The sequence below is a fragment of the Calliphora vicina genome, chromosome 1 (assembly GCF_958450345.1).
Source record: "Calliphora vicina chromosome 1, idCalVici1.1, whole genome shotgun sequence".
In the NCBI taxonomy this organism is placed as follows: Eukaryota; Metazoa; Arthropoda; class Insecta; order Diptera; family Calliphoridae; genus Calliphora; species Calliphora vicina.
Genome location: NC_088780.1, coordinates 27090685 through 27115230, shown reverse-complemented (window position 1 = coordinate 27115230; position 24546 = coordinate 27090685). Strand labels below are relative to the sequence as shown.

Sequence of the window (24546 nt, the reverse complement as noted above, 5' to 3'; positions counted from 1 at the left end):
AGAAGAAAAACATTTTCTTGTCTGACACAAAATGTTGTCAACATATTTTGAATCATTCCTGAAGGAACTATAATTCTTCCTTCCATTTCAACATTTTTAATCAAAAAATACATGAACTATTTCATTATCACAAACGAGCTTCAAAAACAATAACAAGCAAAGTGCTGCCTTTCAAATCCTTTGATGAACTTGAGGCTGAAACGCGTAGCATATTTTCGGGGTTTTAGGGCAACATTATTTGAAAAGAAGTGAAGAGATATCGGATATAAATAACTAATAATAAACTTTGTAAACCTGACCTCAAGCTCAATAAATTAGAATTAAAAGATTTTATATGAAAAAAATATTTTTATGTGAAAAAATTTGTTTGTAGAAAATAGCTTTTTTTACGAAATATGTTATAAAAACAAAAGCTTTTTGAAAAAAGTTTTAGCTTGTTAGTGAAAAAAGTTTTCTTTTTTTATATAAGCTTTTTAGCCAAAAAATAGAATTTTGTGAAAACTGGACTTTTTTTAATAAAAGCCTTTTTATGAAAATGTTATTTTTCTAAATAAAAACAAATATTTTTTATAATAAAGGAGAATATTTTTCTTATAAAAACGAAAGCTTTTTTTGTAAAACATATAAAAGCTTTTTTATTAAATACAAGCTGACCGCCCAGGCTTCGCCCGGTAGCATTTACTAATGTTAGTTCTTCCAACCCACATACACCTGCCTGTTCTTATTTATTTGCAAATAAAATATCTAAATTTGTACTGCATACTTTAGGGAGCTTTTTTATTACAGTTGACTGGACCCAGAAACAAAATTCAGAGTTTCACACGGAATTTTTGAATTTTTATACCCTACACCACCATAGTGACGAGGGTATAATCCTTAAACCTTAAAGTATACCGATCGACTTAGAATCACTTTCTGAGTCGATTAAACGATGTCCGTCTGGCTGGCTGTCCATGTAAAACTTGTGCGCAGAGTACAGGTAGAAATTTTGAAGATATTTCGATAAAATTTGGTACATATCATTTTTTCTGCCCAAGGACCATGCCCATTCAAACTGGCTGAAATCGGTTAATTATTTCACCTAGGCCCCATACAAATGTCCTCTCGAAATTGGACTTTATCGGTCATAAATGTTTCATATATATATGTATCTACACAAATTTCGCTCCAAATAAGTTTCATATATACAAAATTCATATCACCAAATTTTGTTACGATCGGTCCATAATTAGTCATAGCTCCCATATAGACCCGCTTCCGAAAATCACTTTAACATGCATAAATCTCTTAAAAATTTTGGTATATAAACAAAATTCAACATAAATAACTTTCATATAGACATAAATCACACGACCTAATATCATGGTGATCGGTCTATAATTGGTCATAGCTCCCATATAAGGCCCATTTCCGAAAATCACTCAACAATTTAAATTATTGACATTTTAAAAGAAAAATGTTTTTGCTCTTTTAATTAGTGCAGGGTATTATATATCGGTCAAGCCCGACCATACTTTCTTACTTGTTTTTCTTTACAAACCATCTCCTGAATATTTCGAATCGAATAAAAAAAATCAGCCAAATCGATCCAGCCGTTCTCACATTATGCCATTACATACATGGACCATTTAATTTTTATACCTTCGTGAGAAGGGTATATATAATTTTGTCATTACGTTTGTAATTTCCACAATATAATTTTCCCATCCTATAAAGTATATATATTCTGGATTCTTATATATAGCGGAGTCGATTAAGCCATGTCCGTCTGTCTGTCTGTTGAAATCAATTTTCTGAAGACCCTAGATATCTTCAGGATACAAATATTCAATAATTCTGTCGGACATGCCTTCGAGAAGTTTCATATTTAAAATCAGCAAAATCGGTCCACAAATGGCTGAGATATGAGGAAAAAACCAGGACAACCTCGATTTTTGAGCTATTTTTAACCTATATCTGGAGTACTAAGACATTAACATAGATAATATATCCATATCTAATGATAGATATTTCAAAGACCTTTGTAACGACGATAAGACCATAGTCAGTTGGACCTACAGTGTGACAAAATCGAAAAAAAATATTTTTAACCCGAAATTTTTTTTCACCAAAAAAAAAAGGAAATTGAAAAAAAAAAAATTTTTTAATTTAATTTTAATTTAAAAAAAAAAAATCTAAAATAATTCGAAAAAAAATTTTTTAAAAAAAATGAAAAAAACAATTTGGAAAAAAAAAAATTTGTTTACCTAAAAATATTTAACATTTTTATTTTGAAGTATAATTTGGTGAAGGATATATAAGATTCGGCACAGCCGAATATAGCTCTCTTATTTGTTGTATAAATAGATAGATTTTCAACAAAACCCAACTTGGCCAAACAATCAAAGGCCTGCTGTCAAAGAGTTTTGTGATAACCTGTCCGTTGATGGAAAACCTGGTTCATGTAGAAGAAATGGACCACATGATGTTTCTGAAGTCAATAAAAGAATTTTCAAAAGACCTCCCAACATATCCATTAGGAAAGCATTGGTACGAATAGTTAAAGCCAATGTAGTTTTAAAAACGTATATGGCTCAAAAAGTTCCTGACAGGAACTCTGCTAAAAATTTAGAGGACAAAAACAGAGCACGGAAATTAAAGTCAAATTTTATACAACAAATATACCTGCTGCTTCCGGGTCAATATTTATATGTTGCTGATGCTTGAGGGAATATTGTAGAAAAGTTTGGGACCAAAAAGCAGAACATTTTCCCAAAAATTTCTTGGTATGGCAAGCAATATGCAGTTGCGGCAAAAGAAGCGAAACATTTGTTACAAAGGGCTCTATAAATACCGAAATTTATATCAAGGAATGTTTACAATAGAGGATGCTTCCAGTCCTAGGACTTGCTAAAGTGTCCACATAAAAAAACCTTTTTTGTAAATAACGTTCTAGCAGCTTGTTAAGATAGCAATTTTTTAAAAGTCGTTATTGTTTTTTGATAACAAAGCTCTATTTTTGTGAAAAAAATATTTTCGTAAATAAAATGGTGAAAATGGTATTTTTGTACAAAAGCTTTTTCAAGAAAAAGGGCTTTCGTAAAATATATTTTTTTTGTGTAACAATTTAAAAGAATTTTTGTTAAAAATAAGTATTTTGAGAATAAAATTTTATTTATAACATAATTTTTGAGAAAAAAGTAAAAAGCTGTTTTTTATTGAGAAAAAGCTTTGTTTACGTAAAACCAACTAACCTCCATTAACACGAATTCTGGTTATTTGTTAATTAGCTGCTATACTGTCGGTTAAAATTATTTTTGTATGAAAGATCTCAGTAAATTTTTTGTCAAAATAGTTTTTAACGATCTCTTGTAGCAAAAAAGCTTTAATTATGAAAATACTTTGTTTTTAAACAAAAAGCTTTGTGAAAAGAAAATGAAAAAAGTCTTTTTCATAGAATAGCATAGTAAAAGTATAGCAAAAAGCTTTAATTTTGAAAACAGTTTGTGTTTAAACAAAAAACTTTGTGAAAGCTTGAAAAAGCCTTTTTCATAGAAAAGTATTTTTATTTGAATGATTTTTTTTTTAAATCTTTTATATCTCAGCGCAATTTTTCTCCAATTCCTTAACGATAATTCGCCGAGTACAATTGCTAGATTTTTCTAAAATATAAATCCGTAAGTCATGCTAATAGCCGCAAAAATAAGTAAATACCAGTAAATATTTGAATTTTTTAAGATAACGAAAATCATAAAATCCATTCATTGACTAAAATTTAAAAGTTTCGGTTTCTTGCAAATTAGGCCACATATTAGATTCGGTTCTGAAAAAAAGTTTTAGATCGGCCTCTAGTGTGTTTCATTATCTTATAAGAATAAGCATTTACTCATTTTTCTGCAATGCATCAGAGATTTATACATTGCTCATTTTTAACAAGATTTAAACTCTCAAATACGTAGGTTTAATGAAATCAAATTTTTGAATATAATTTTTGTTACAAAAATCCTCTACGGATAAAAATTTGTTTTCATCAAATTTATTTCAAATAAATTTTTAAAATATTCAATTCCCATTGTTGATGCAGCAATAGCAGAAAAGTCTATTTTTATCTTCAACATTCTGATGTAAATAATTTTCTTCTTTTGACGCACAAAGTGGACTTTGCATATATTTAAGCGTAGTAGCACTCACACGTATACATAGTAAAATGTGCTGAAAGCTATTGTTTTTGACATGACAACATGACGCATGTAAAGATAAGCCCACGACATTTCCTGTTGGAACAATAAATTATTTTGTTTTTATTAAATTTTAAAAAACAAACTGAATTTATTTACAAACTACTACACAAATATTTAATACAAAAGGTGAATAAAAAACAATGAAATATTTATGTCAATAACAATAAAAATTCAACAAATTAAAATTTCTATTATTTAAATAAACAAAACAGATTAGCATTTTATAAATCACTTGTTTGTTTAACAAAACGCATACAGCCATAAGAAAAAATCTGTGTGATTATAATAAAATTAATAAACATGTAAATATTTATTCAACGTTTAACAAAAAAAATATATATTTAATTTATTTTTCAGGTTTCGATGGCGGCTTACGTCAATGGTTTCTATTGGAAATCTTTGATCAACAAACTGCCACTTTACAGGCCAATATATCCTCCAAATATCCTGTTTTAAGTGTAAATGCTTTGGATTCTGGACGTTTTTTCAAAATCTTTGTTTATGCGGTGAATTTAAGAGGTCGCAGTGAGCCAGTGCTGCTGGAAGGTTACACCTTAAAGGCCGCAGAAAAGCAAACAGGTCGGTTTACATTTTTATAACCTACAAACAAATTCTGTTTTTATTTCTTAAAAATAAATTTTATTTTTATTTCACAGAAGCCAAATGTAAATAATAAAATAGAAAATTTGTCAAAGAATTTTTATTATGATACTTTAAAGAAATAATAATTTTATTTTAAACAACATTTTTATGGCCTTTAGGTTAGTGAGGATGGGCTAAAACCAAGCATAAAATTTAGCATATAATATGCTGGTACACTTACTTTTAAGTGATATAGTGTATAGCATACATTTAGGCTTAAAGCTAAATGTGTGCAGAGTAAAGTAGAAGATAATTTTATATGTATGTATGTGTGTATGTATTTTTTTATTTCTGTAAAAGTTTCTTGAGAAAAACGAATTTCTCTGACTTATTCTTTTGCATATAATTTAGAATTATGAATATTTCATGAGCTTCCCAAATAATAATAATAGGAACCAAAGCAGAGAACGAAAAAAAAAACATTTTAGAATATGTTAAATAATATTTTATTTACATTTCAATTGTTCTCAAGTCAACATATTTTTTGGAAATTTCTAGGTTTTTTTTTTTTGCTTGATAATTTTCCTTAAGCATATATTTTAAAAGAAATTCACTATTAAAGACATTCATCTTTGTGTATGCTGATTGAAAAGAAAAATGAAGCTGTGAAATGGTGGCCTGAGGCATAGGAGTGATGAGTAGCTGGCTAATTTTGAAGAACTAGCATTTTTGTAGAACAAGGTTAACAAGTTTTTTTTTTTTTTGGGAAATTATATGAAAAAAGTCTACTGTATGTTGAAAATGTGAGAAAATCCAAGTTTCTTAACAGGGTACAAACAATTTAATACAATTTTCTATGAAATCTCCATATGTATCCCCTGTTAAAACGAGTCTCTTTTGATTATCTCACAGAAAATTGGTGACAAATATAAGTGTTATCATAGAGCCGCAATATACGGCCTTTATCAAGTCGATAAATTTAGCTGAGGATTAAAGTCACCCATCAAGATCTTGAACAGCTTTGTTGGGGAATAATCATTACTCTCAGAAAGAGTAAATTTGAAGCATTAAAATGCATTCTATTTTAAACATATTAGCGCTTCGTACAGTGTCTAAAGACATAGCTCTCATAAAAGGCCGACTTACGAAAATAACTCACTAAAAAAAATTATTGAATTTTAAAATAAAAATATTTTCATTGTATTTTAAAAATTATAATTTGTTTTTTTTTGTAAACATACACAAACTGGGTAGATATTAGTTTTGTATGCAAAACCTTTTGGTAGGAATCGAACCCGCAATCCTCATACTGATAGTTTACAAGACAATTATTTTCAGGAAAAATTAGAGACTTTGACAGTCCGTAGATTATCCGGTATTGAAATAAAGTGATTCAATTAAAAATGTTCAGTAATTTTTATATATTTTAAAGGGTGGGTCAAATAACCTGTGCCTTTTTGAATGAAAAACACTGACTTTTGGATAAAAAAATTATTTTATTTTTCAAAATATTATCTCTATGCACTTTGTCCAACGTATCTCCAATTTTTGTATCCCCTCCAAAAGAATAAGATTTGTCGAGGTCATCACAATAGATATTTTTTTTGTGCGATGCTTTCATCGTTCGTGTCAAATCTCTTTCCTTCGAGACACTTCTTCAGGTTAAGAAAGAAGTAATAGTCACTCGTGGCTAAATCCGGAGAATAGGGCGGAAGAGGGAGCATTTCGTAGCCTAATTCGTGGATTTTGGCTTTGGAAACTGCATCATCGTTCGTGTCAAATCTCTTTCCGTCGAGACACTTCTTCAGGTTAGGAAGCAAGTAATAGTCACTCGGGGCTAAATCTGGAGAATTGGGCGGAAGAGGGAGCATTTCGTAGCCAAATTCGTGGATTTTGGCCCTGGAAACTGCACATCTGCGTACCCTTTTTTGCACCCGATTGTGAGCAAACGCGGCATCCAGCTTTCTCATACCCAAGTGATCATTCAAAATTGAAACCTTTGAACCTTCAGATTTTGCTATGGCTACCACAATCTCTCGAACTTTCAATCTCAGCTCGGTCAACACCATATCGTGATTTTTTTTTTCAATTGTTTCGCGTGTAGTAACCTCAACTGGGCCACAACGAAATTCAGAAAACCACTTTGTTACCATTGAAATTTATTTTATGATGTAGAGTTCGCATAGTATTTATCAAGCTTGGCCTTTATGCGAGTGATGGTTTTCTTCCACAAAACAAACGAAATTCACTATTTTCCAATTTCTCCTCAATTTACTAGATAGTCTGCTATATACGACTATCAAACACAAACTAAATGTCATAAAGAACAAAAATTGTGATCATATAATATCAACAAAAACATCATCTTCAAGATCAAAATCGCAAAAAATTTAAAAAAACTAAAACTTCATCTTCAAGATCAAAATCTCAAAAAACTTTAAAAAATTCGAAATAAATTTAGGATCTAATTTTATAAAACGAAACGACAAACGTTAAAATAAAATTCTATGGAAAATATTCAAGTTTTAAACCCTTTTCCCAATATTCTTCATACAAATAGTTTTCGCTTACAAACTTTTCGTTTTATAAAATGAAGCCCTTAGAAATATATTTTTTTAGAGCATCCTAAAAGTATGCTTTAGTTTATAATAACAGTTTATGGCCAAAAACACTTAATTCCTTTAGTTTTTTCTTACTATCTTACATTGACCTACCTAAACGGTGCACCGTGGTGTTAAGAATCATTCCTAGAAAGTTCATATGTTCTAGAAAGTTGTTTACTGAGATCTTAGGTACATTTTTGTAGTTGATTGTTTCCTTGAATTTTAAACGGTTTGCTACCTATGGCCCTGAACAGTAAAAAAAGGTTAAAAAAATAGATTTTTTTAAGTTTTTTGCGATTTTAATCTTGAAGATGAAGTGTTTTTTATTTTATGTGTTTACAATTTTTATTCTTTATGACAAGTGCTACAACTTTGCCTCAGAGAGTAAATCAAAATTCCGAACTGTTCGCAAGAATGAGCCTGAGAAAATTATCACTTTTTTCCAAAAATGACACCGAGGCCCCAAGTCTTTGGGGGCCCATAGAAAAAGTGCATGAATTTGGAAATAACTGGGAGACATGGGTCTTTTTTTTGGTCTTTGGTAGTGATGTCCGTATATGGTTATTTTTTTTCGTGTTGCACTGTGTTATTAAACCAATTACAGTTTTCATCACTCCAATTGTTTAAATTTATTTATGTAGAAGTTCTTAGTTTAAATTGTGAATTTAAAAAATATATTTGCCCAATTCACAATTGGTGTCGTTGTATGTCGTAATTTTTTTTATTAATTGAATAATATTTATGACATACAATGCTACAACACTACGACATCAATTGTGAATTGGGCAAATATATTTTCGTGTTGCACAGTTTTCATCACTTCAATTATTTAAATTTATTTATGTGGAAGTTCTTAGTTTAAATTGTGAATTTAAAAAATATATTGTATTAATTTAAAAAGCCTACCCACAAGTGTTCAAATTCTACCACACATATACACATACTGTCCCGTATTTAAAAAAATACCGGCAACAATTCAATTCCATGGACTAAAACATCCTGTTTGTCCAACACCACTAAAGGATTCATTACCACAACAAAATAGCGTGTTAAAACAAGTTTAATTTTTTCTAAAAGAATATCTAATTGTTTCCTTTTAAGTTTCTTAATAATTTTATGAATTTAGCGCTATATTTAGCTGCCATTTATTAACCATTTTTTTTTTGTTTTCTCTCAGCTTGTTTTTAATAATCAGCCAGTTAAATGAGATCTAACAAGCGAATACAAAATAATGCTAAAAATTTGAAATAATTAAATTAAATTGAAATACAAGGCAGCAGCTAAGCAACAAAAAGGGGGAGGAAGCAAACAGCTAATAGATAATGAAAGAAGACAGTTTAAGGCAAAAGACCTTTTAACCCTTTAAGAGGGAAAGTTGAAAATTAAAGACTATAAAGTGGTGTAGATTTTAAACAAAAAGAAAAACCTGTTAGAAAAACTTCTTATTACCGACTTTAATTCATTTATATAAGAAATTGTTGAAAATTTCAATTTAAGAAAAATTTCAAACTAAAGGGTTAATTTCTGTTGTTAATTACTGTATAAGAATGTGAAAAAATAAAATTTATTTAAGAAATTGCTTTAAAAAAAAATATAATATAATTTGTTTCAACGAAAACTTTATAAACAATTTAAAGCAAAAATTTATCAAAATAAGCAGCACAAGAGGCAAAATAAGATAAATTAGCATATTTTGTTAAAGCAAAAAGGAAAAAAAAATTGCTAAAAACTGAAACATTTTGCAAAATCCTCAAGCTAATACATACATACTCGCATTTAACTGCTTACCCCAAGACATTAAGGAATAAAAATGTATCTAGCTTAGAGAAACGAAAGGATAGCAGGAGGGTTATAATGAAGACTAGACACACTTTAGCTAATTGTGCAAGCTACAAACATAAGAAAAAAAAAAATGATATTTAGCTTAAAAGCTGTTAAGGCAAAGCAATCAACACAACCTAAAAAATATAGAAATGAAACGAAAAATTAAAATGAAAAAAATAAAACAAGAAAACAAGCAAAATATACAGAAAGATGAAGCAGCTAAAGAAAAACAGGCCAAGCATTTAAAAAGCAAATAATTAACATAAAAAGGCAATTGTAAGGAATAATAATACCATTCACTCTTACATTAGGGTGGCACTTAATTAAAACTTTTACGAGTTTTGATACTATCAAGATTCAAAATTGTTTTCCTTCATCTAGAAACCAAATGCTGAAAATTTGAGCAACATCGGTTAGAGGATGCCCATTTTATTTGAAGTTTCGAGTTTTGGGTCAATATTTTCCAAACAAAATTCCAAGACTAGAAAGATGGCGTATCTTTTATAACCTATATATCTTTTTGTAGGGTATATATCTGTCATTTATTCTCACTTAGTTATTGAATATTATAGCATAAACAACAATGTTTTTTTTTTCTTCGAAAATATCGAATTTTCTACCAACGTATCGTCATATTTGGGAAGTTTTGTTTTACTTCTTTAATTTGAAAAAAGTGATGCTGAAGCATGTCGATTGCTCACCGAAGTTTATGGTGAATTCATCGGTTTTGACGTGCTAGAGGTGGTGAGTTTGACACGGAAGACCAAGATCACATAGGCCAGCCAAGAATTTGCATATTACTCCATGAAGATTGTTGCAAAACTCAACAAGAGTTTGTAAAATTATTGGAAGCTACTCAAGCGGCAATTCTAAAATGTTTGCGAGAAGCCAGATTCATCCATAATAAGGGAAATTGAGTACCATACGAATTAAAGCCGAGAGACCTTGAAAGACGACTTTATATGTCTGAAATCCAGCTTGAACTTTATAAAAGCAAATAAGTTTTACACCGAATCATTACTTGCGATGATAAATGGATCCTATAAGATAACCCGAAGGGTAAGAGATTTTATGTGAAGACCGGTAAACCAGCCGAATCGATACCAAAGCCAAATATCTATAGTGCTAAGTTAATGCTCTTATGAGCTGCTAAAATCTGACCAGACCATCACAGGGAACCTGTACCGAACGCAATTGATTTGTTTGAATTGAGCATTGGCCGAATTTGCATTTGTCTCACCCGCTTTATAGTCCAGACCTTTCCCTGTTGAATGCTATTTGTTTTGATCGAAGCAGAACGCCCTCTCACTTCAGAACAAAGTATCCAAAACTAGCTTGATACTTTCTAGACCTCAAAAGAAAGCAGTTATTTGGGATCGGACTCCATATTTTGACAGAAAGTTGGGAAAAGATTATAGCTTACAATAGCCAATAATTTGAATAATTGTATAAGAGTTTCAAAATGAAAGCTAACAAGTAAGAAAGTATGGTCGGTCAAACCCGACCATATAATACCCTACACTTACTAAAAGAGCAAAAACATTTTTCTTTTAAAAATTCAATAATTTATATTTTTGAGTGATTTTTGGAAGTGGGCATTATATGGGACCTATGACCAACTATGGACCGATCACCATGAAATTAGGTCGTGTTATTTATGTGTATATTAAAGTTAAGTATGTTGAATTTTGTGTGTATACCAACATTTTCAAGTTAAAGTGATTTTCGGAAGCGGGTCTATATGGGAGCTATGACTTATTATGGACCGATCGTAACAAAATTTGGTGAGATGAATTTTGTATATATAAAACTTATTTGGAGTTTAATTTGTGGAGATACATATATAAATTAAATATTTATGACCGATAAAGTCCAATTTCGATAGGACATTTGTATGGGGGCTAGGAGAAATAATGGACCGATTTCAGCCAGTTTCTATAGGCTTGGTCCTTGGGCCGAAAAAATTACACGTACTAAATTTTATCGAAATATCTTCAAAATTGCGATCTGTACTCTGCGCACAAGGTTTACATGCTAGCCAACCAGCCAGAAGGACGGACGGACATCGTTTAATCGACTCTGAAAGTGATTCTAAGTCGATCGGTGTACTTTAAGGTAGGTGTTAGACCAATATTTTTGGGCGTTACAAACATCTGCACAAACGCATTATACCCTCCTCACTATGGTGGTGTAGGGTATACAAATTTTAAAAAATCGAGCATTTTCATATATCCAAAAGCATTGAGGTCTAATTTTGGTGTATTGGACAAATTTGGCCGCCTAGAAATTGAAAATTACGAACACCTTACACCAATCCTAAGAAACAATTTGAAGTTGTTAAGGAAAAATTTTAAAATTTTGTGACCAAAACCTATTTACTAATTTAGCGTTATAAAATCGAAAACAATTTTTTTATTTTTTAAAATTTCTTAAAATTTTTTTTTTTGGAAATTTTGGATTTTGAAATTTTGTGATTTTTTAATTATAAATCAAAAAGAATAGAGGTCTAGTTTTGGTGTATTGGATAAATTTGACTCCCTAGAAATGGAAAATTACGAACACCTTAAACCAATCCTAAGAAACAATCTGAAGTTGTTAAGGACAAATTTAAAAATTTTGTGACCAAAAACGAAATTTCCTAATTCAGCATTATAAAATCGAAAACAATTTTTTTATTTTTTTAAATTTTCTTCAAATTTTTTTTTTTTTTTTGGAAATTTTGGAATTTGAAACTTTATGATTTTTTTTGGTAGCATGTTATAATAAGTTATGTTTTATTTTATAATTTAACCCCCTGTCTATACTGGACAAATATTTATCATAACAATTAATGACGTTTGTTGTCTAGACATAATTGTCTGTGCAAAAGCACTAACAGTTTTGTCATAACAAAGCAATAATACTAATAAATGAAGACTATACCTGTTAATTTTATATCTTGACAACCATTTTGACGTTTATGATGATAACAATTGATCAGGTATAGACTATGAGCAAATAAAATAAAAAACAATTTTTGAGGAATTATTTTTCAACATTTATTTCTTTTAATTTTTTTTTTGGAAAATTTTTCTACTTTGATCCAAATCTCGAAATTTCAAATCAAATGTGCAACCTATAAACGAAGCTACTTTACAGAACCGAAAATCAAAAAAGTACAAAATTAAGGCCACCCTAATCACAATTATGCTACAAACACAGAAATACTTGTATATGGGGAAAACGAAGAACAAGAATTTAATTTTTCATACTTAAAGGCAAAATGGAAAATGCTTCAAAATATAAAACGAATACTTTTTTAGCCTTAAAACAAAATAAAATTCAATTATTTTCTTTTCTATTTTCATTCGTTTGTTTTGTTTTTTTTTAGATAAAAAATCCATCTTGATTTTGCAAAAAAAAAAAGAAGAAATATTCTCAACTTTAATACATTTTTCTATTTCAACTTTTCTCTCTTTCTCGGTTTATTCCTTAGTGGCTTTGACTTCGTACAAGGGATCACAGACAAATATTGAATTGACACCAATACTCTCGGTTGGCATATTTGTGGGCATATTAGTGGCAATAGTTTGCATTGGTATTGGTACAATTGCGGCATTGAAATTGCGCTCACACAAACAGCAACAAAAATATCAACATCAAAATCAAAGATTCTCACGTCCTGACAATTTGCAAATTAAAGATAAAAGCTCATTGCCATTAAGTCATACAGATACGGATACCAGATACGATGAAAAGAAAAATGATGAAAAGAATCCAGATGTGGTGCCCTACAAAGACGGTAATGTATACAAAACTCATACTATACAAACTTTCTTTTTTTATATATATATGTATCTCTTTACCTTTCCTTGTAAACTACATGGTAAAAGTGCAGTCGAATTTATTTGACAAATATTACTTTAACCCTTAGCAAATCCTGTTCTACTTTCATATTCCCTTTTTGCTTTACCTTTACCACATTCAGCTCTATTCACCTCTTCCTGTTCGCCTTACCTCTAGCACCTTTTTGTGCCATTGTTTGTGTGTTAGATGCTGAATTAGTTAGAGAGATGCCTTAGTGAAAGGTATTTGTTGCTGTTAAATTGCTGGTATGGTGTTGTTTGTAGAAATGTTTTTGTTGTATTTATGTAGGTACTATTTGAAAGATCTACAGGAAATGTGTTTGTGTTTTATTTTCGTTTGCTCGGTGTCTCTCAATTTCTCTATTTTACATTTCGTTATACCTGAGGTTATGCAAATATGCAGGCAGCCAACTTAAAGTGACATATTTTAACATTTAGTAGACAAACTATGTAAAGGATGTTAGAAGGAGAGCGGGTAAATTTATAAGTTATTGAAAAATACTTTATAAGATTGTCATTTCGTTTATAATTTAAAACATTTTCTTTAGCTACCCCTTAAATTGTACATATTCCGGATCGTTGTAGATAGCGCAGTCGATGTAGTCATATCCCTATATCTATCTGTATGTTGAAGTCAAATTTACGAACAACTTACTTTCCCCCAAACAACTTGCATGCATGATTCATACATCCGCTATAGTCCCGTTTCAGTTGCTATTTAAATTTGGGAAAATCGGATAACAAGTGACTGAGATATATATTTTTGATCAATATCTGGAATACTGAGTCATTAATGAAGACAATATGGATATCTAATAATAGATATTTCTAAGAACTTTGAAGTGAAGTATTTATATAAGGCCATACTAGTTCTGACCTAAAATGGGTTACATTTTTTTTTCACCAAATTATTTTTCAATAATAAAATTTTATTCAGAAAGAGAAAAAATTTTTTCTCCAAAAATCTTTCAATCTTTTTCTTAAAATATATAGCATTTTTTAATTATAATGACTCTACTACGATTTAATATTTATATTCAAGTAAACATTTTCCCTTCGTTTTTCCCTAAATAAAAAATCAATACAATTTTGAGTATCACAAAAAAAAAAATTCGCTCAAAATTTGGCCACCATCGAAAAATTTTCACTAAAAATTTATTTCTTCAAAAACTTTCACTTAAAAAAAATATTTTCATCAGCAACTATTACTGCGAATTTTCATTTCACTTAAAACTTATACTGTACATCTTTTTTCTCACTAAAACTTTTCAATCATCAACAATATGTTTACTAAAACTTTGCATTGAAAGTTCAAGCCCGACCATGTGATACTCTACACCAATCTAAATATGGACTAATCGCCATAAAATTAGGTGGCATGACTTCTGTGTATATAAAAGCTATTTGTATTAAATTTTGTTTGAATACCAACTTTTTTAAGAAATCTACGCTCATTAAAACGATTTTCGGAAGTGAGCATTATATGGAAGCTATGATTAATTATGGACCGATCATTATAAAATTTAGTGACATGACTTTTGTATATATATAAATTATTTGTGTTGAGTTTTATGAGAATACCAATATTTTTAAGAGTTTTATGCTAATTAAAGTGATTTTCGGAAGTGGGTCTACATGGTAGCTATGACTAATTGTGGACCGATCAGCACATAATTTTGTGAGGGGAGTTTGACTTATATAAAACTTATTTTTGCGGAATTTGGTTTGGAAATCTTTATAACTGAGGTATTTATGAGAGCTTAACTATTTTCAGATATGCAATCGTATGGGGGATAGGAGAAATAATATACCGATTCTAACCAAATTCAATAGGCTTCGTCCTTGGGTCAATAGAAGAGCTTGTACCAAATTTTTACAAATTTATCTTTCAAGTTGCGAACTGTAGTTTGATTACGGACGGACGGACATCGCTAAATCGACTCAGAAAGTGATCCTGAGTAGATTGGCATACTTTAAGGTGGGTGTTGGGACAATATTTAGGCATGTTATAAACATCAGCACTAACCCAATATACCTTCCCCACTGTGGTGGTGTAGGGTATAAAAAAATCACTGAAAAAAGCAATTTTTGCTGAAAATTATTTCTGAAATTTTGTACCAACAACATATTTTACTGAAACTGTCGGTTCCCGAAATCCAAAGTATATAAATATACTTTGCCGAAATCCAATGAAAATAATTTAACAATCAATATTACTGAAAAATATCTTTGTTATGACAAATTTTATTCAACAAACATTTTCAATGAAAATTTATTTCACCAACAATTTTCTTTTATAAAATATTTACTGAAAACGGGTTTCTCTAAAATTGTTGTGACTGCATCCAACTGTCCAAGCGGTTGTCTCAAAATTGTAGTAAAAATATATTTAAGATTTATCAGAAAGTACCTGCAATTTTCAATAAAAATTCTCCCCAAAATCTGTTTCCAATATAGCTCTACAGAATTTACGAAAGGGTTAATTGTCAAACAATTTGTCATAAAGCGCTCACTTTTTGCCATTTATGATCAGTATATTCTGGCAAACTATCAAATTATTCAAATTAACATTGAAAATCAGTTATAGACGTCTGTTTTATCGCAAAATTGTGTTCAGCGATATGGCTAATTTTTGGCTTAACTGGTTTGTTAAAAAAAATTGCCGTTTAAAGAATGAGACCAAGTCACAACATTTTGGATGTAATGGAGAATGTAGGGTCAGTCTCCATTACATCCAGAATGTACAGTTGGTTGCAATTTACACGCTTGTTGCATCATCGGATCTTATTTATTCAAAACTAAAGTCGGAGTTCATCTTGCGGTCAATAGAGATCTTTAGCACACCACGATCAATGTTGACATTCATCCGGGATATATATCTTTTAAACTGGATGGTGCTACGTGCCATACGGCGCGCCGCGGCGACCGCAACCATCGATTTTTTTAAATCAAAATTTGGAAAAACTTTATTGTGACAAATGGAACTGTTAATTGGCCTCTAAGGTGTACGATTTGATACCTCTCGATTATTTCCTGTAGGGCCACGTGAAGTCACTGGTTTATTCTGATAAACAATTAAGACCAATAATGTTTGTGTTATTTGTGACATATGGTCAGAAATGCTCGTAAAATTGGCCCAAAATTGGACGCCCAGATTGCGTTTCGTCAAGAACAGCCGGCCATATACCTGAAATCATTTTCGAATGTTAATATTTCGAATAAAGAAAAAGTATTGAAAAAAGTTCACTTTTCTGTGTTATTTTTACAGTTCTATCGGACTTAAAAATCCCCGTTTAGGCAAATTTATTTTCTATTTGTATTAAAGAAATGTTTAACACAATTGAAATATTGTTTTTACTAAGAATTTGTTTTTTCAACAAGAAACCATTTTACTAAAATCTTTCAAAGACAATTTTTCATTACCAAAAATTGTCAATGAAAAAATTTTTATTTTACAATTTATTATCAATAAAATATGCATTCAATTTCAATTTTTACATAAAATTTATTAAAATTTTCGCCATAAATGTCTTCTACTTTTGTATAGAAAGAAAGTGGCTTTAGTTCACTAAAAAATTATAGCAATTTTTACTTAGAATTAATTCCAGTTTTTGCTAAAAGTTGTCTTAGATTTTTATTAAGTATAGTTTCCAATTTTCACTAAAAGTTGTTTTCCAATTTCACTATCTTTTTAATTTTCAATTAAAATTGTTTTAAATTTTCATACGAAAAATTTAAAAATTTCGTTTTAAAGTTTTTGCCAATTTCCACTAATAATAGTTTCCAATTTTTAGTAAAAATTTATTCGAATTTTTAGTAAACATTTATTCCAATTTCTTGTAAAAATTTATTCCAATTTTTAGTTAAAGTTTATTCCAATTTTTAGTAAAAATTTATTCCAATTTTTAGTAAAAATTTATTCCAATTTTTAGTAAAAATTTATTCCAATTTTTAGCAAAAATTTATTCCAATTTTTAGTAAAAATTTATTCCAATTTTTAGTAAAAATTTATTCCAATTTTTAGTAAAAATTTATTCTAATTTTTAGTAAAAATTTATTCCAATTTTTAACAAAAATTTCCAATTATCGATTGCTTCAATTTTCACTACAAATTGCTTTATTTATTTTTACTACAAATTGATTACCATTTTTACCAAAATTCCCTTCAAATCTTTACAAAAAACTTGTATCCAATTTTTTAAAAAATTCCTCTGAATATTCACTAAATTTTCTACTAATTTTCAATAAAAATATTTCGAATTTTCCCTAAATTCTTTTCAAAATTTTCACACATCTTTTCTACCCACCATCAACAAAAAAATGGGAGTATACTGTTTTTGTCTTTCCGTTTATCACACATATTTTTATTTGTCACAGACCTACACTATCATATATATTCTGGCTCCTCATAAGATCCTAAAATGATCTAGTTATGTCCGTCTGTATTTCTAACTGTACACAATTTTATCAGGATTGCCGCATAATCAACATATTTATGGCTGCTCAAACAGTATTCTGAGGGGACCTTTGTATGGGGGCTAGATAAAATCATGAACCAAAATCGACATTTTCAATCCTTATCAACAGACAGTATTTGTATTTGGGCTATAGCGTGTTTTCAATAGACGGACAGACGGACGAACATAGCTTAGAATCTTATGAACACCCAAAATATATATACTTATGTGGATCTATGATGAATACTTCGATCTGTTACATAATATTAATGACAAAATCAATACACCCCCTTTTTTTCATGGTGTTTGACACTTGTTTGACACTTTTTCGATTTTCAAATGAAATTTTCATTCCAAGATGTAATTGTTTGTCGTGAGTTGGACATATTCAAATCTAACCCAGTTTTTTTTAGCAAAACAAAACATCCGTTCCATTTTCAATGCAGCCACCTCAAAATTATATGTGTTCCCAAAAAAAAAAAACATATTATACATTATTCACTCAAATACCTTAAATGTATGTATGTCAAATAATGATAGTTAATGTAGGTATGTGAACCTATGTATGCACATCCTTAAAAATCTTTGTAATGAATATGGTGTTGTTTGCAAAACTAAAAAAAAAAAACTCAAAGTAAATTTAAATGGGAATGAATTTAGGGTATATTTGCACAAATCTTGCATAAACATGTGGGAATTAATGTGGTATTTGGGGAAATTAAAGATAACAAGCAATTGCATTGCAGTAAAACACATACTAAAATGCATACAACGGCAATAGCAACACCAACAGCAACAGCCAAAGACTTAGATTAATTGGTTTAAATTGAGAAATGAATTAAATACAGGCTGCAAAAGCAGGCTGCAGCATAGCTGAATGAAACCTTACAGTGTAACAAAAACTAAACAGCAACAAGAACCAAAAGGATTTGAATAAAAGTTTTCCTAGAACAATTGTTAAGATTTTACTTTTGACAAAATTAAACTATAAGGAAAATAGTTTAATGAGAGTTTAAGAATATGTTGAACTTTTTTTTATAACAAGCTAATTAGTTTAAGCATTCAATAGAATTTACGATACCTAAAAGTTTAAAATTGAAACACAAATTTAACAGCTATAACTTATTGCTTATTTTCACTACACAAAAGTATTCCTTACTTAATTTTCTTAAAAATATATAAAAACAAAAAATAGTTTAGATTGTTTAAAATAATTTGTGTAAATTTTAGTAGAAAGAAAACAAAAACTCTTCAATAATTGTGCTAATAATATTGATTTAATTTTCTTCTCTTCTCTTTATTTTCATTTTGCCAACACTAATTGCTAACGTTTTTAATGATCCACCAAATCAAATAAATTTTGTATATATGTATGCAGTTGATGGTGAATACAAACAAAAATCAGCAACACAAACACCATCCGGTCATTTATCGACTACCAGTGAAGCGGAAATCAGCTGTAAACCGACAAACGATGAACGTGTTTTATATCAAAGCAGTAAGGTAAGTTTAGCAAATGTTTATAAAGATGATAAATTTTGTTTTTTCAAATATGTGAAATAAGATAATTTGAAATAATTTTCTTTGGAGATTATATTTAATGATATCAGTTAAAGCTTCACATGAGTTAGGTTAAGGTAAATCTAATAAAATTTGACAACATAACTTTGCTTGAAGCCAAAATTTTACTTGATAAAGATCCAAGATTGAAGTTAAAATTTGACTTGATAGAGACCTATGATTCAAGCTCAAATTTATTATTATAAAAACCCACGATTGAAGCTGAAATTTAACATTATAAAGACCAACAATAGAATCTCAAATTTAACATTACAAAGGACCACGATTGAAGCTCAAATTTAACATTATAAAGTCAAACGAGTGAAGCTCAAATTTGACTTGATAAAGACCCACGATTGATATTCAAATTTGACAACATAAAAACCTACGATTGAGGCTCAAATTTGACTTGATAAAGACCAACGATTGAAGCTCAAACTTTGCTTAATAAAGACCCACAATTAAGATTAAAATTTGACTTGATAAAGACCCACGATTGAAGGTCTAAATCCTACGACTGAAGTTGTAATATAACTTGATAATGACCTACGATTGAAATTTAAATTTGACTTGCTAAAGAGCCATGATTGAAGCCCATATTTGACAACATAAAACCCCATGATTGAAGCCCAAATTTGACAACATAAAGACCAATGATTGAAGCTCAAATTTGACTTGATAAAGACCCATAATTGAAGCTCAAATTTGACTTGATAAAGACCCATGATTGAGGCTCAAATTTGACTTGATATAGACCCATGATTGAAGCTCAAATTTGACTTGATAAAGACCCATGATTGAAGCTCAAATTTGACTTGAGAAAGACCCACGATTGTAGCTCAAATTTGACTTGAAAAAGACCCATGATTGAAACTCAAATTTGACAACATAAAGACCCACGATTGAAACTCAAATTTGACAACATAAAGACCCATGATTGAAGCTCAAATTTGACTTGATAAAGACCCACGATTGAAGCTAAAATTTGGCAACATAAGAACAAAAAAAAAGACCCACGATTTAAGCTCAAATTTGACAACATAAGGACCCACGATTGAAGCTCAAATTTGACAACATAAAGACCCATGATTGACAACATAAATACCCATGATTTAAGCTCTTATTTGACTTGATAAAGACCCACGATTGAAGCTCAAATTTGACAACGTAAACACCCATGATTGACAACATAAATACCCATGATTTAAGCTCTTATTTGACTTGATAAAGACCCACGATTGAAGCTCAAATTTGACAACATAAAGATCCACGATTGAATCTGAAATTTGGCAACATAAGGACCCCCGATTGAAGCTCAAATTTGACAATATAAAGACCCCCGATTGAAGCTCAAATTTGACAACATAAAGATCCACGATAGAATCTGAAATTTGGCAACATAAAGACCCACGGTTGGAGCTCAAATTTGACAACATATAGACATGCGATTTATGTTAAAATTTACTTGGTAAATATCCACGATTGAAGTTAAAATTTGACTTGAAAAATCCTTACGATTGAAGTAAAAATTTGACTAAATCAACATCCACGATATATGCTAAAATTTGACTTGATTAAGACCTATGATTGAAGCCAAAATTTGACATGATAAAGAAATCCGATTGAAGTTAAAACTTGACATGATAAAGACCTAAGATCGAAGTTAAAATTTGACTTGATAAAGACTTACGATTGAAGTGAAATTTTGTTTTGGAAAAGTTTTACGATTGAATTTAAAATTTGACTTGATAAAGACCTACGATTGAAGTTAAAATTTGACTCGATAAAGACCAACGTTTGATGCTAAAATTTGACTTGATAAGGACCCATGATTCACGTTAAAAATTGACTTGAAAAGGTTCTATGTTTGAAGTTAAAATTTGACTTGTAAATACCCACGATTGAAGCTAAAATTTGACTTGATAAGGATCCACGATTGAAAATTTAAGTTGACTTAAGAAAGACCTACTTTTGAAGTCAAAGTTTAACTTGTTTTAGACCCACGAATGCAGATGAAATTTGTCTTGATCAATACCCATGATTGAAGATTAAATTTGACTTAATAAAGTCCTACGATTAGGTTTTTGCATCTTAAAGTTTCTTTTAACCAAGTATATACACTTTTATATTTCTGACATAATTACATAAGTCTAGCGATAGGAATTTTCAAATCGATTTGCCTACAAACCAGTTCCTCTAATTTAATTAATTGTCAAAGTCTAGTAAATCTAGTAAAACTCAAATTCACTATATTCACTATATTCATCGAAATAAACATTTCTTCCAAGAAAACCTTGAAACAAAATTTTAAATAGAAAAGAGCTTGCAAACATAAAACCACAGCGAAAAACTCCACAACACATCTGTTACATTCTTAAGCACACTTTTTAAAAGGCAGCCCCAAAAAAATTTAACAATGAATTAAGACAAAAGTTTTTAGTTGGAAAAGTGCAAAACAAAAAAAAGATGACAACGATGATGATGAGCAGGCTTTAAAAAAGTGGCTGTCTTGAAGCATAACCATTGAGACAACAATGTTGCTGGTGATGATGATGTTGATATTTATGATGAGTTTGACAAAGATGACAATGTTTGTTTGTTTTGTTGTGCTGCTGCTACAGTTGTTGTTGTTGCTTCCTTGTAAATATAATATTGCAAGAACAAAATAAAGAAGATGTAGCAAAAATAAAATCCAAAAAAAAGTTTTGATTACTTTGTTTTACAATGAAATTGAATGTTTAATAACTTTGTGGAATTATTTTGCATTAATTGCTTAAAGTTTGTTTTGCTTAATGTGCTGACTTAACTTTTTGTATACTTAAAACAAACAACCAAAAACAACTACAAGTTTTACTAAAATAAACACAAATTTACAAGCAACCTATTGTGTCAGGTTGTGTTGTCAACATCAGCAAAAAAAAAAAAAATTATAACAACATCATCATCATTATCATCATCACTACGATATTATTAACATTTTTAACATCCCCATTGCCAAGTTGGCAGCGCAACGTGTAATACTATTTTATTTGATAAGTTTTTGTTGTTGCTGTTATTTAACAACAAGGTGTAAATTTTAATAATATTAAAACTTTAAAAAAAAATACTAATGAATTTTTTAATTTATAATAATTTTTTGTTTTTGCTTTCGTTGCAGGATGAAGAACTACATTATGCTGAACTTACCTTGCCAACGGGGGGTGGTGTTGCCAGCACCACAAATCCTAAAAAAGCCATATCAGTCGATTGTAGCAGCAGCATGTTGCTGCAGGGAGCCGGCATTAATCCCAATCTAAGTGGCATGACAGCTGGTACCTTACCTCATGGTTCCAGTGTGCGCAAACTGTTGCCTACCATACCGGCAACGAGTACACTGCAACGCAACAAACCCATGGCTCCTCCGCCCTCGTACGACTACTTTGAGGAGCCGACGATATATGCTCAAATAGATCATTACAAGACCACAAATACAAGCGCCAGCAATTCCAGTTCTGTGTCACCATTCCCGCCTTGTATATCCTCACCAGCGTCCCAGGGCACACCTTCCACCGTGTCGCCGGGCACCGTACAAATGTATACGCTACCTTCACATCCCGGCGGTTATCACACCCTGCCCCATAATCATCAAACACAAAATGTGCCTCCACACAGCTCAACATCCATGATGCAAATGATGGCTAATGCTCAGCCCACCTGCAGTGGCAGCAGTAGTAGCACAACATCAGCGTCTGCTTATCATCACGGCACTCTGCCCATGCCTCCATCGTACCAGCAACATCAGCAGCAGCAACAGCTGCATCAAGTGCATCCAAACTCCGCTCAGTTGGGACAGATTCTAGTGTCCAGCAATAGCAGTGGCTTAGCTACTGCCGCTGTCACCAGTCCCACCAGCTCCATATCAGGTCTTTCAGCCGTGGGCAAATCGTACTCGCGTGAAATCGTCACTGTACGCACCCCACTAATGTACTCGCAGCAGGAGAGTTGTGTTTAAGTGTAAAAAGGAAAAGAATAATAGAAATTTAGTTATTAAGGCTAAGAGTTAGAGCGTAAGTAAACATATAAGAGTGAGAGTAGAGAGTATAAGAGTACAAGATTAATGGCGGGGGGCGAAGATAATGATGATGTTGTAAAAATAGTTAAAAGAGTATTAAAAGCAAATGAAAACTAAAAAATTGTCACAGAGTATATTTGATATTTCATAGAAATAAAATTATTGTTTAAAGAGTAATAAAAATGATTATGATTTTTTATAAGGTTCTATTAAAGTTAAAGTTAAAAATTTTTTTTCTAAATATTTAAATATTTTGTATAAAATAGAAGATTCGGCATGAGTTTCAGAGTTGTGATTTATTCATTTATATTTCCTAAGATTCATATTTAAGTTTTGAATAAAGGTTGAAATGACATTTTATAAGTTTTCTCCTGCGTTTAGTATATCAATTTATAGTGTGCGATTAATTGATTGGAGTCACATTTTAGTCTTTTTTGAGAGTGAATCACTATTATTTCTTTTTTTTAGATATAAAATTTTGCTAGAATTTTAATATTAAATTTGCTATGCATAGACACACTAACTGCGAAGCGTTTTGCTTGTATGCAGATACACCCAGAGTTTCTTGCGGGAATCGAACCCGCAACCCTCAAATTGATAGTCCAGAACTCGAGCGTCTAGTCTATCGGGGCACCAAAAGTAATTGAAATGCTAAATTTTAAGTATTTAAGCCTTTCAATTGAAGTTAAAATTATACAATATAAACAACTACGATTGAATATAAGATTTAATAAAATAAGAAACTACGATTGAAGCTGAAAGTGGACAACACAAAAACCTATCATTGAAGCTAATATAAGACAACATACATAAATCCCTACGACTAACATTGAAATTGGAGTACATAGATTATACAGGACAACAGATTTTTTTTAATTCTGCGACCAGAGTATTTTATAATTGTCTAAAGTCTTGAGCTGCTCACATCAGATTTTTGAGATATCTTAGCCTAAAGTTTGAAGAAACGGCATTCTTCACAATATCCGTGACGTTACAGCTCAAGTTCAAAGTTATTTATAAAATTGTTTTGTGTCGTCTGAAAGTTCTAACAATTGCCTTCCGTTATATATTATTCTTTAAGATATCTTAACCTAAAATTTGTTCGGCTTTATTTTACGAAAAACTTTTAAGTCACAACTTGAAGTTATCATGTTTTCTGAATTGCTAAAAAGACCTCTCTTCTATTTGCTGAGATATCATGCGTTCAAATTTATTAAAATTATATGTTTTATGAGTTCATTTGAAATTATCGTTTTAAATGGTCGTTGGAGAGACTTACGCTTATGACTACTAGATTTTTTTGGGGTATTCACACGGTCTACTATTTGGTCATATTGTCATAATGTTCTAATATATTATGATACACAGAAAAAAGTTTCAACATAAATATTATGATTTGATTTC

At 30.3% G+C, this 24546-nt stretch overlaps 1 protein-coding gene across 1 annotated transcript in view; it reads left to right on the top strand.

Annotated features, from left to right (window-relative positions):
• side-VI (sidestep VI) overlaps window positions 1-23190 on the top strand; it is a 127430-nt gene extending 104240 nt beyond the window's left edge. Inside the window, exons 6-9 of the mRNA XM_065513607.1 lie at window positions 4578-4799; window positions 12705-13010; window positions 18910-19034; window positions 22249-23190. Coding sequence (XP_065369679.1) covers window positions 4578-4799; window positions 12705-13010; window positions 18910-19034; window positions 22249-23082 — 1487 coding nt within the window. The 3' untranslated portion in view covers window positions 23083-23190. The remainder of the gene's footprint in view (window positions 1-4577; window positions 4800-12704; window positions 13011-18909; window positions 19035-22248) is intronic.
• Window positions 23191-24546: the final 1356 nt, after the last annotated feature.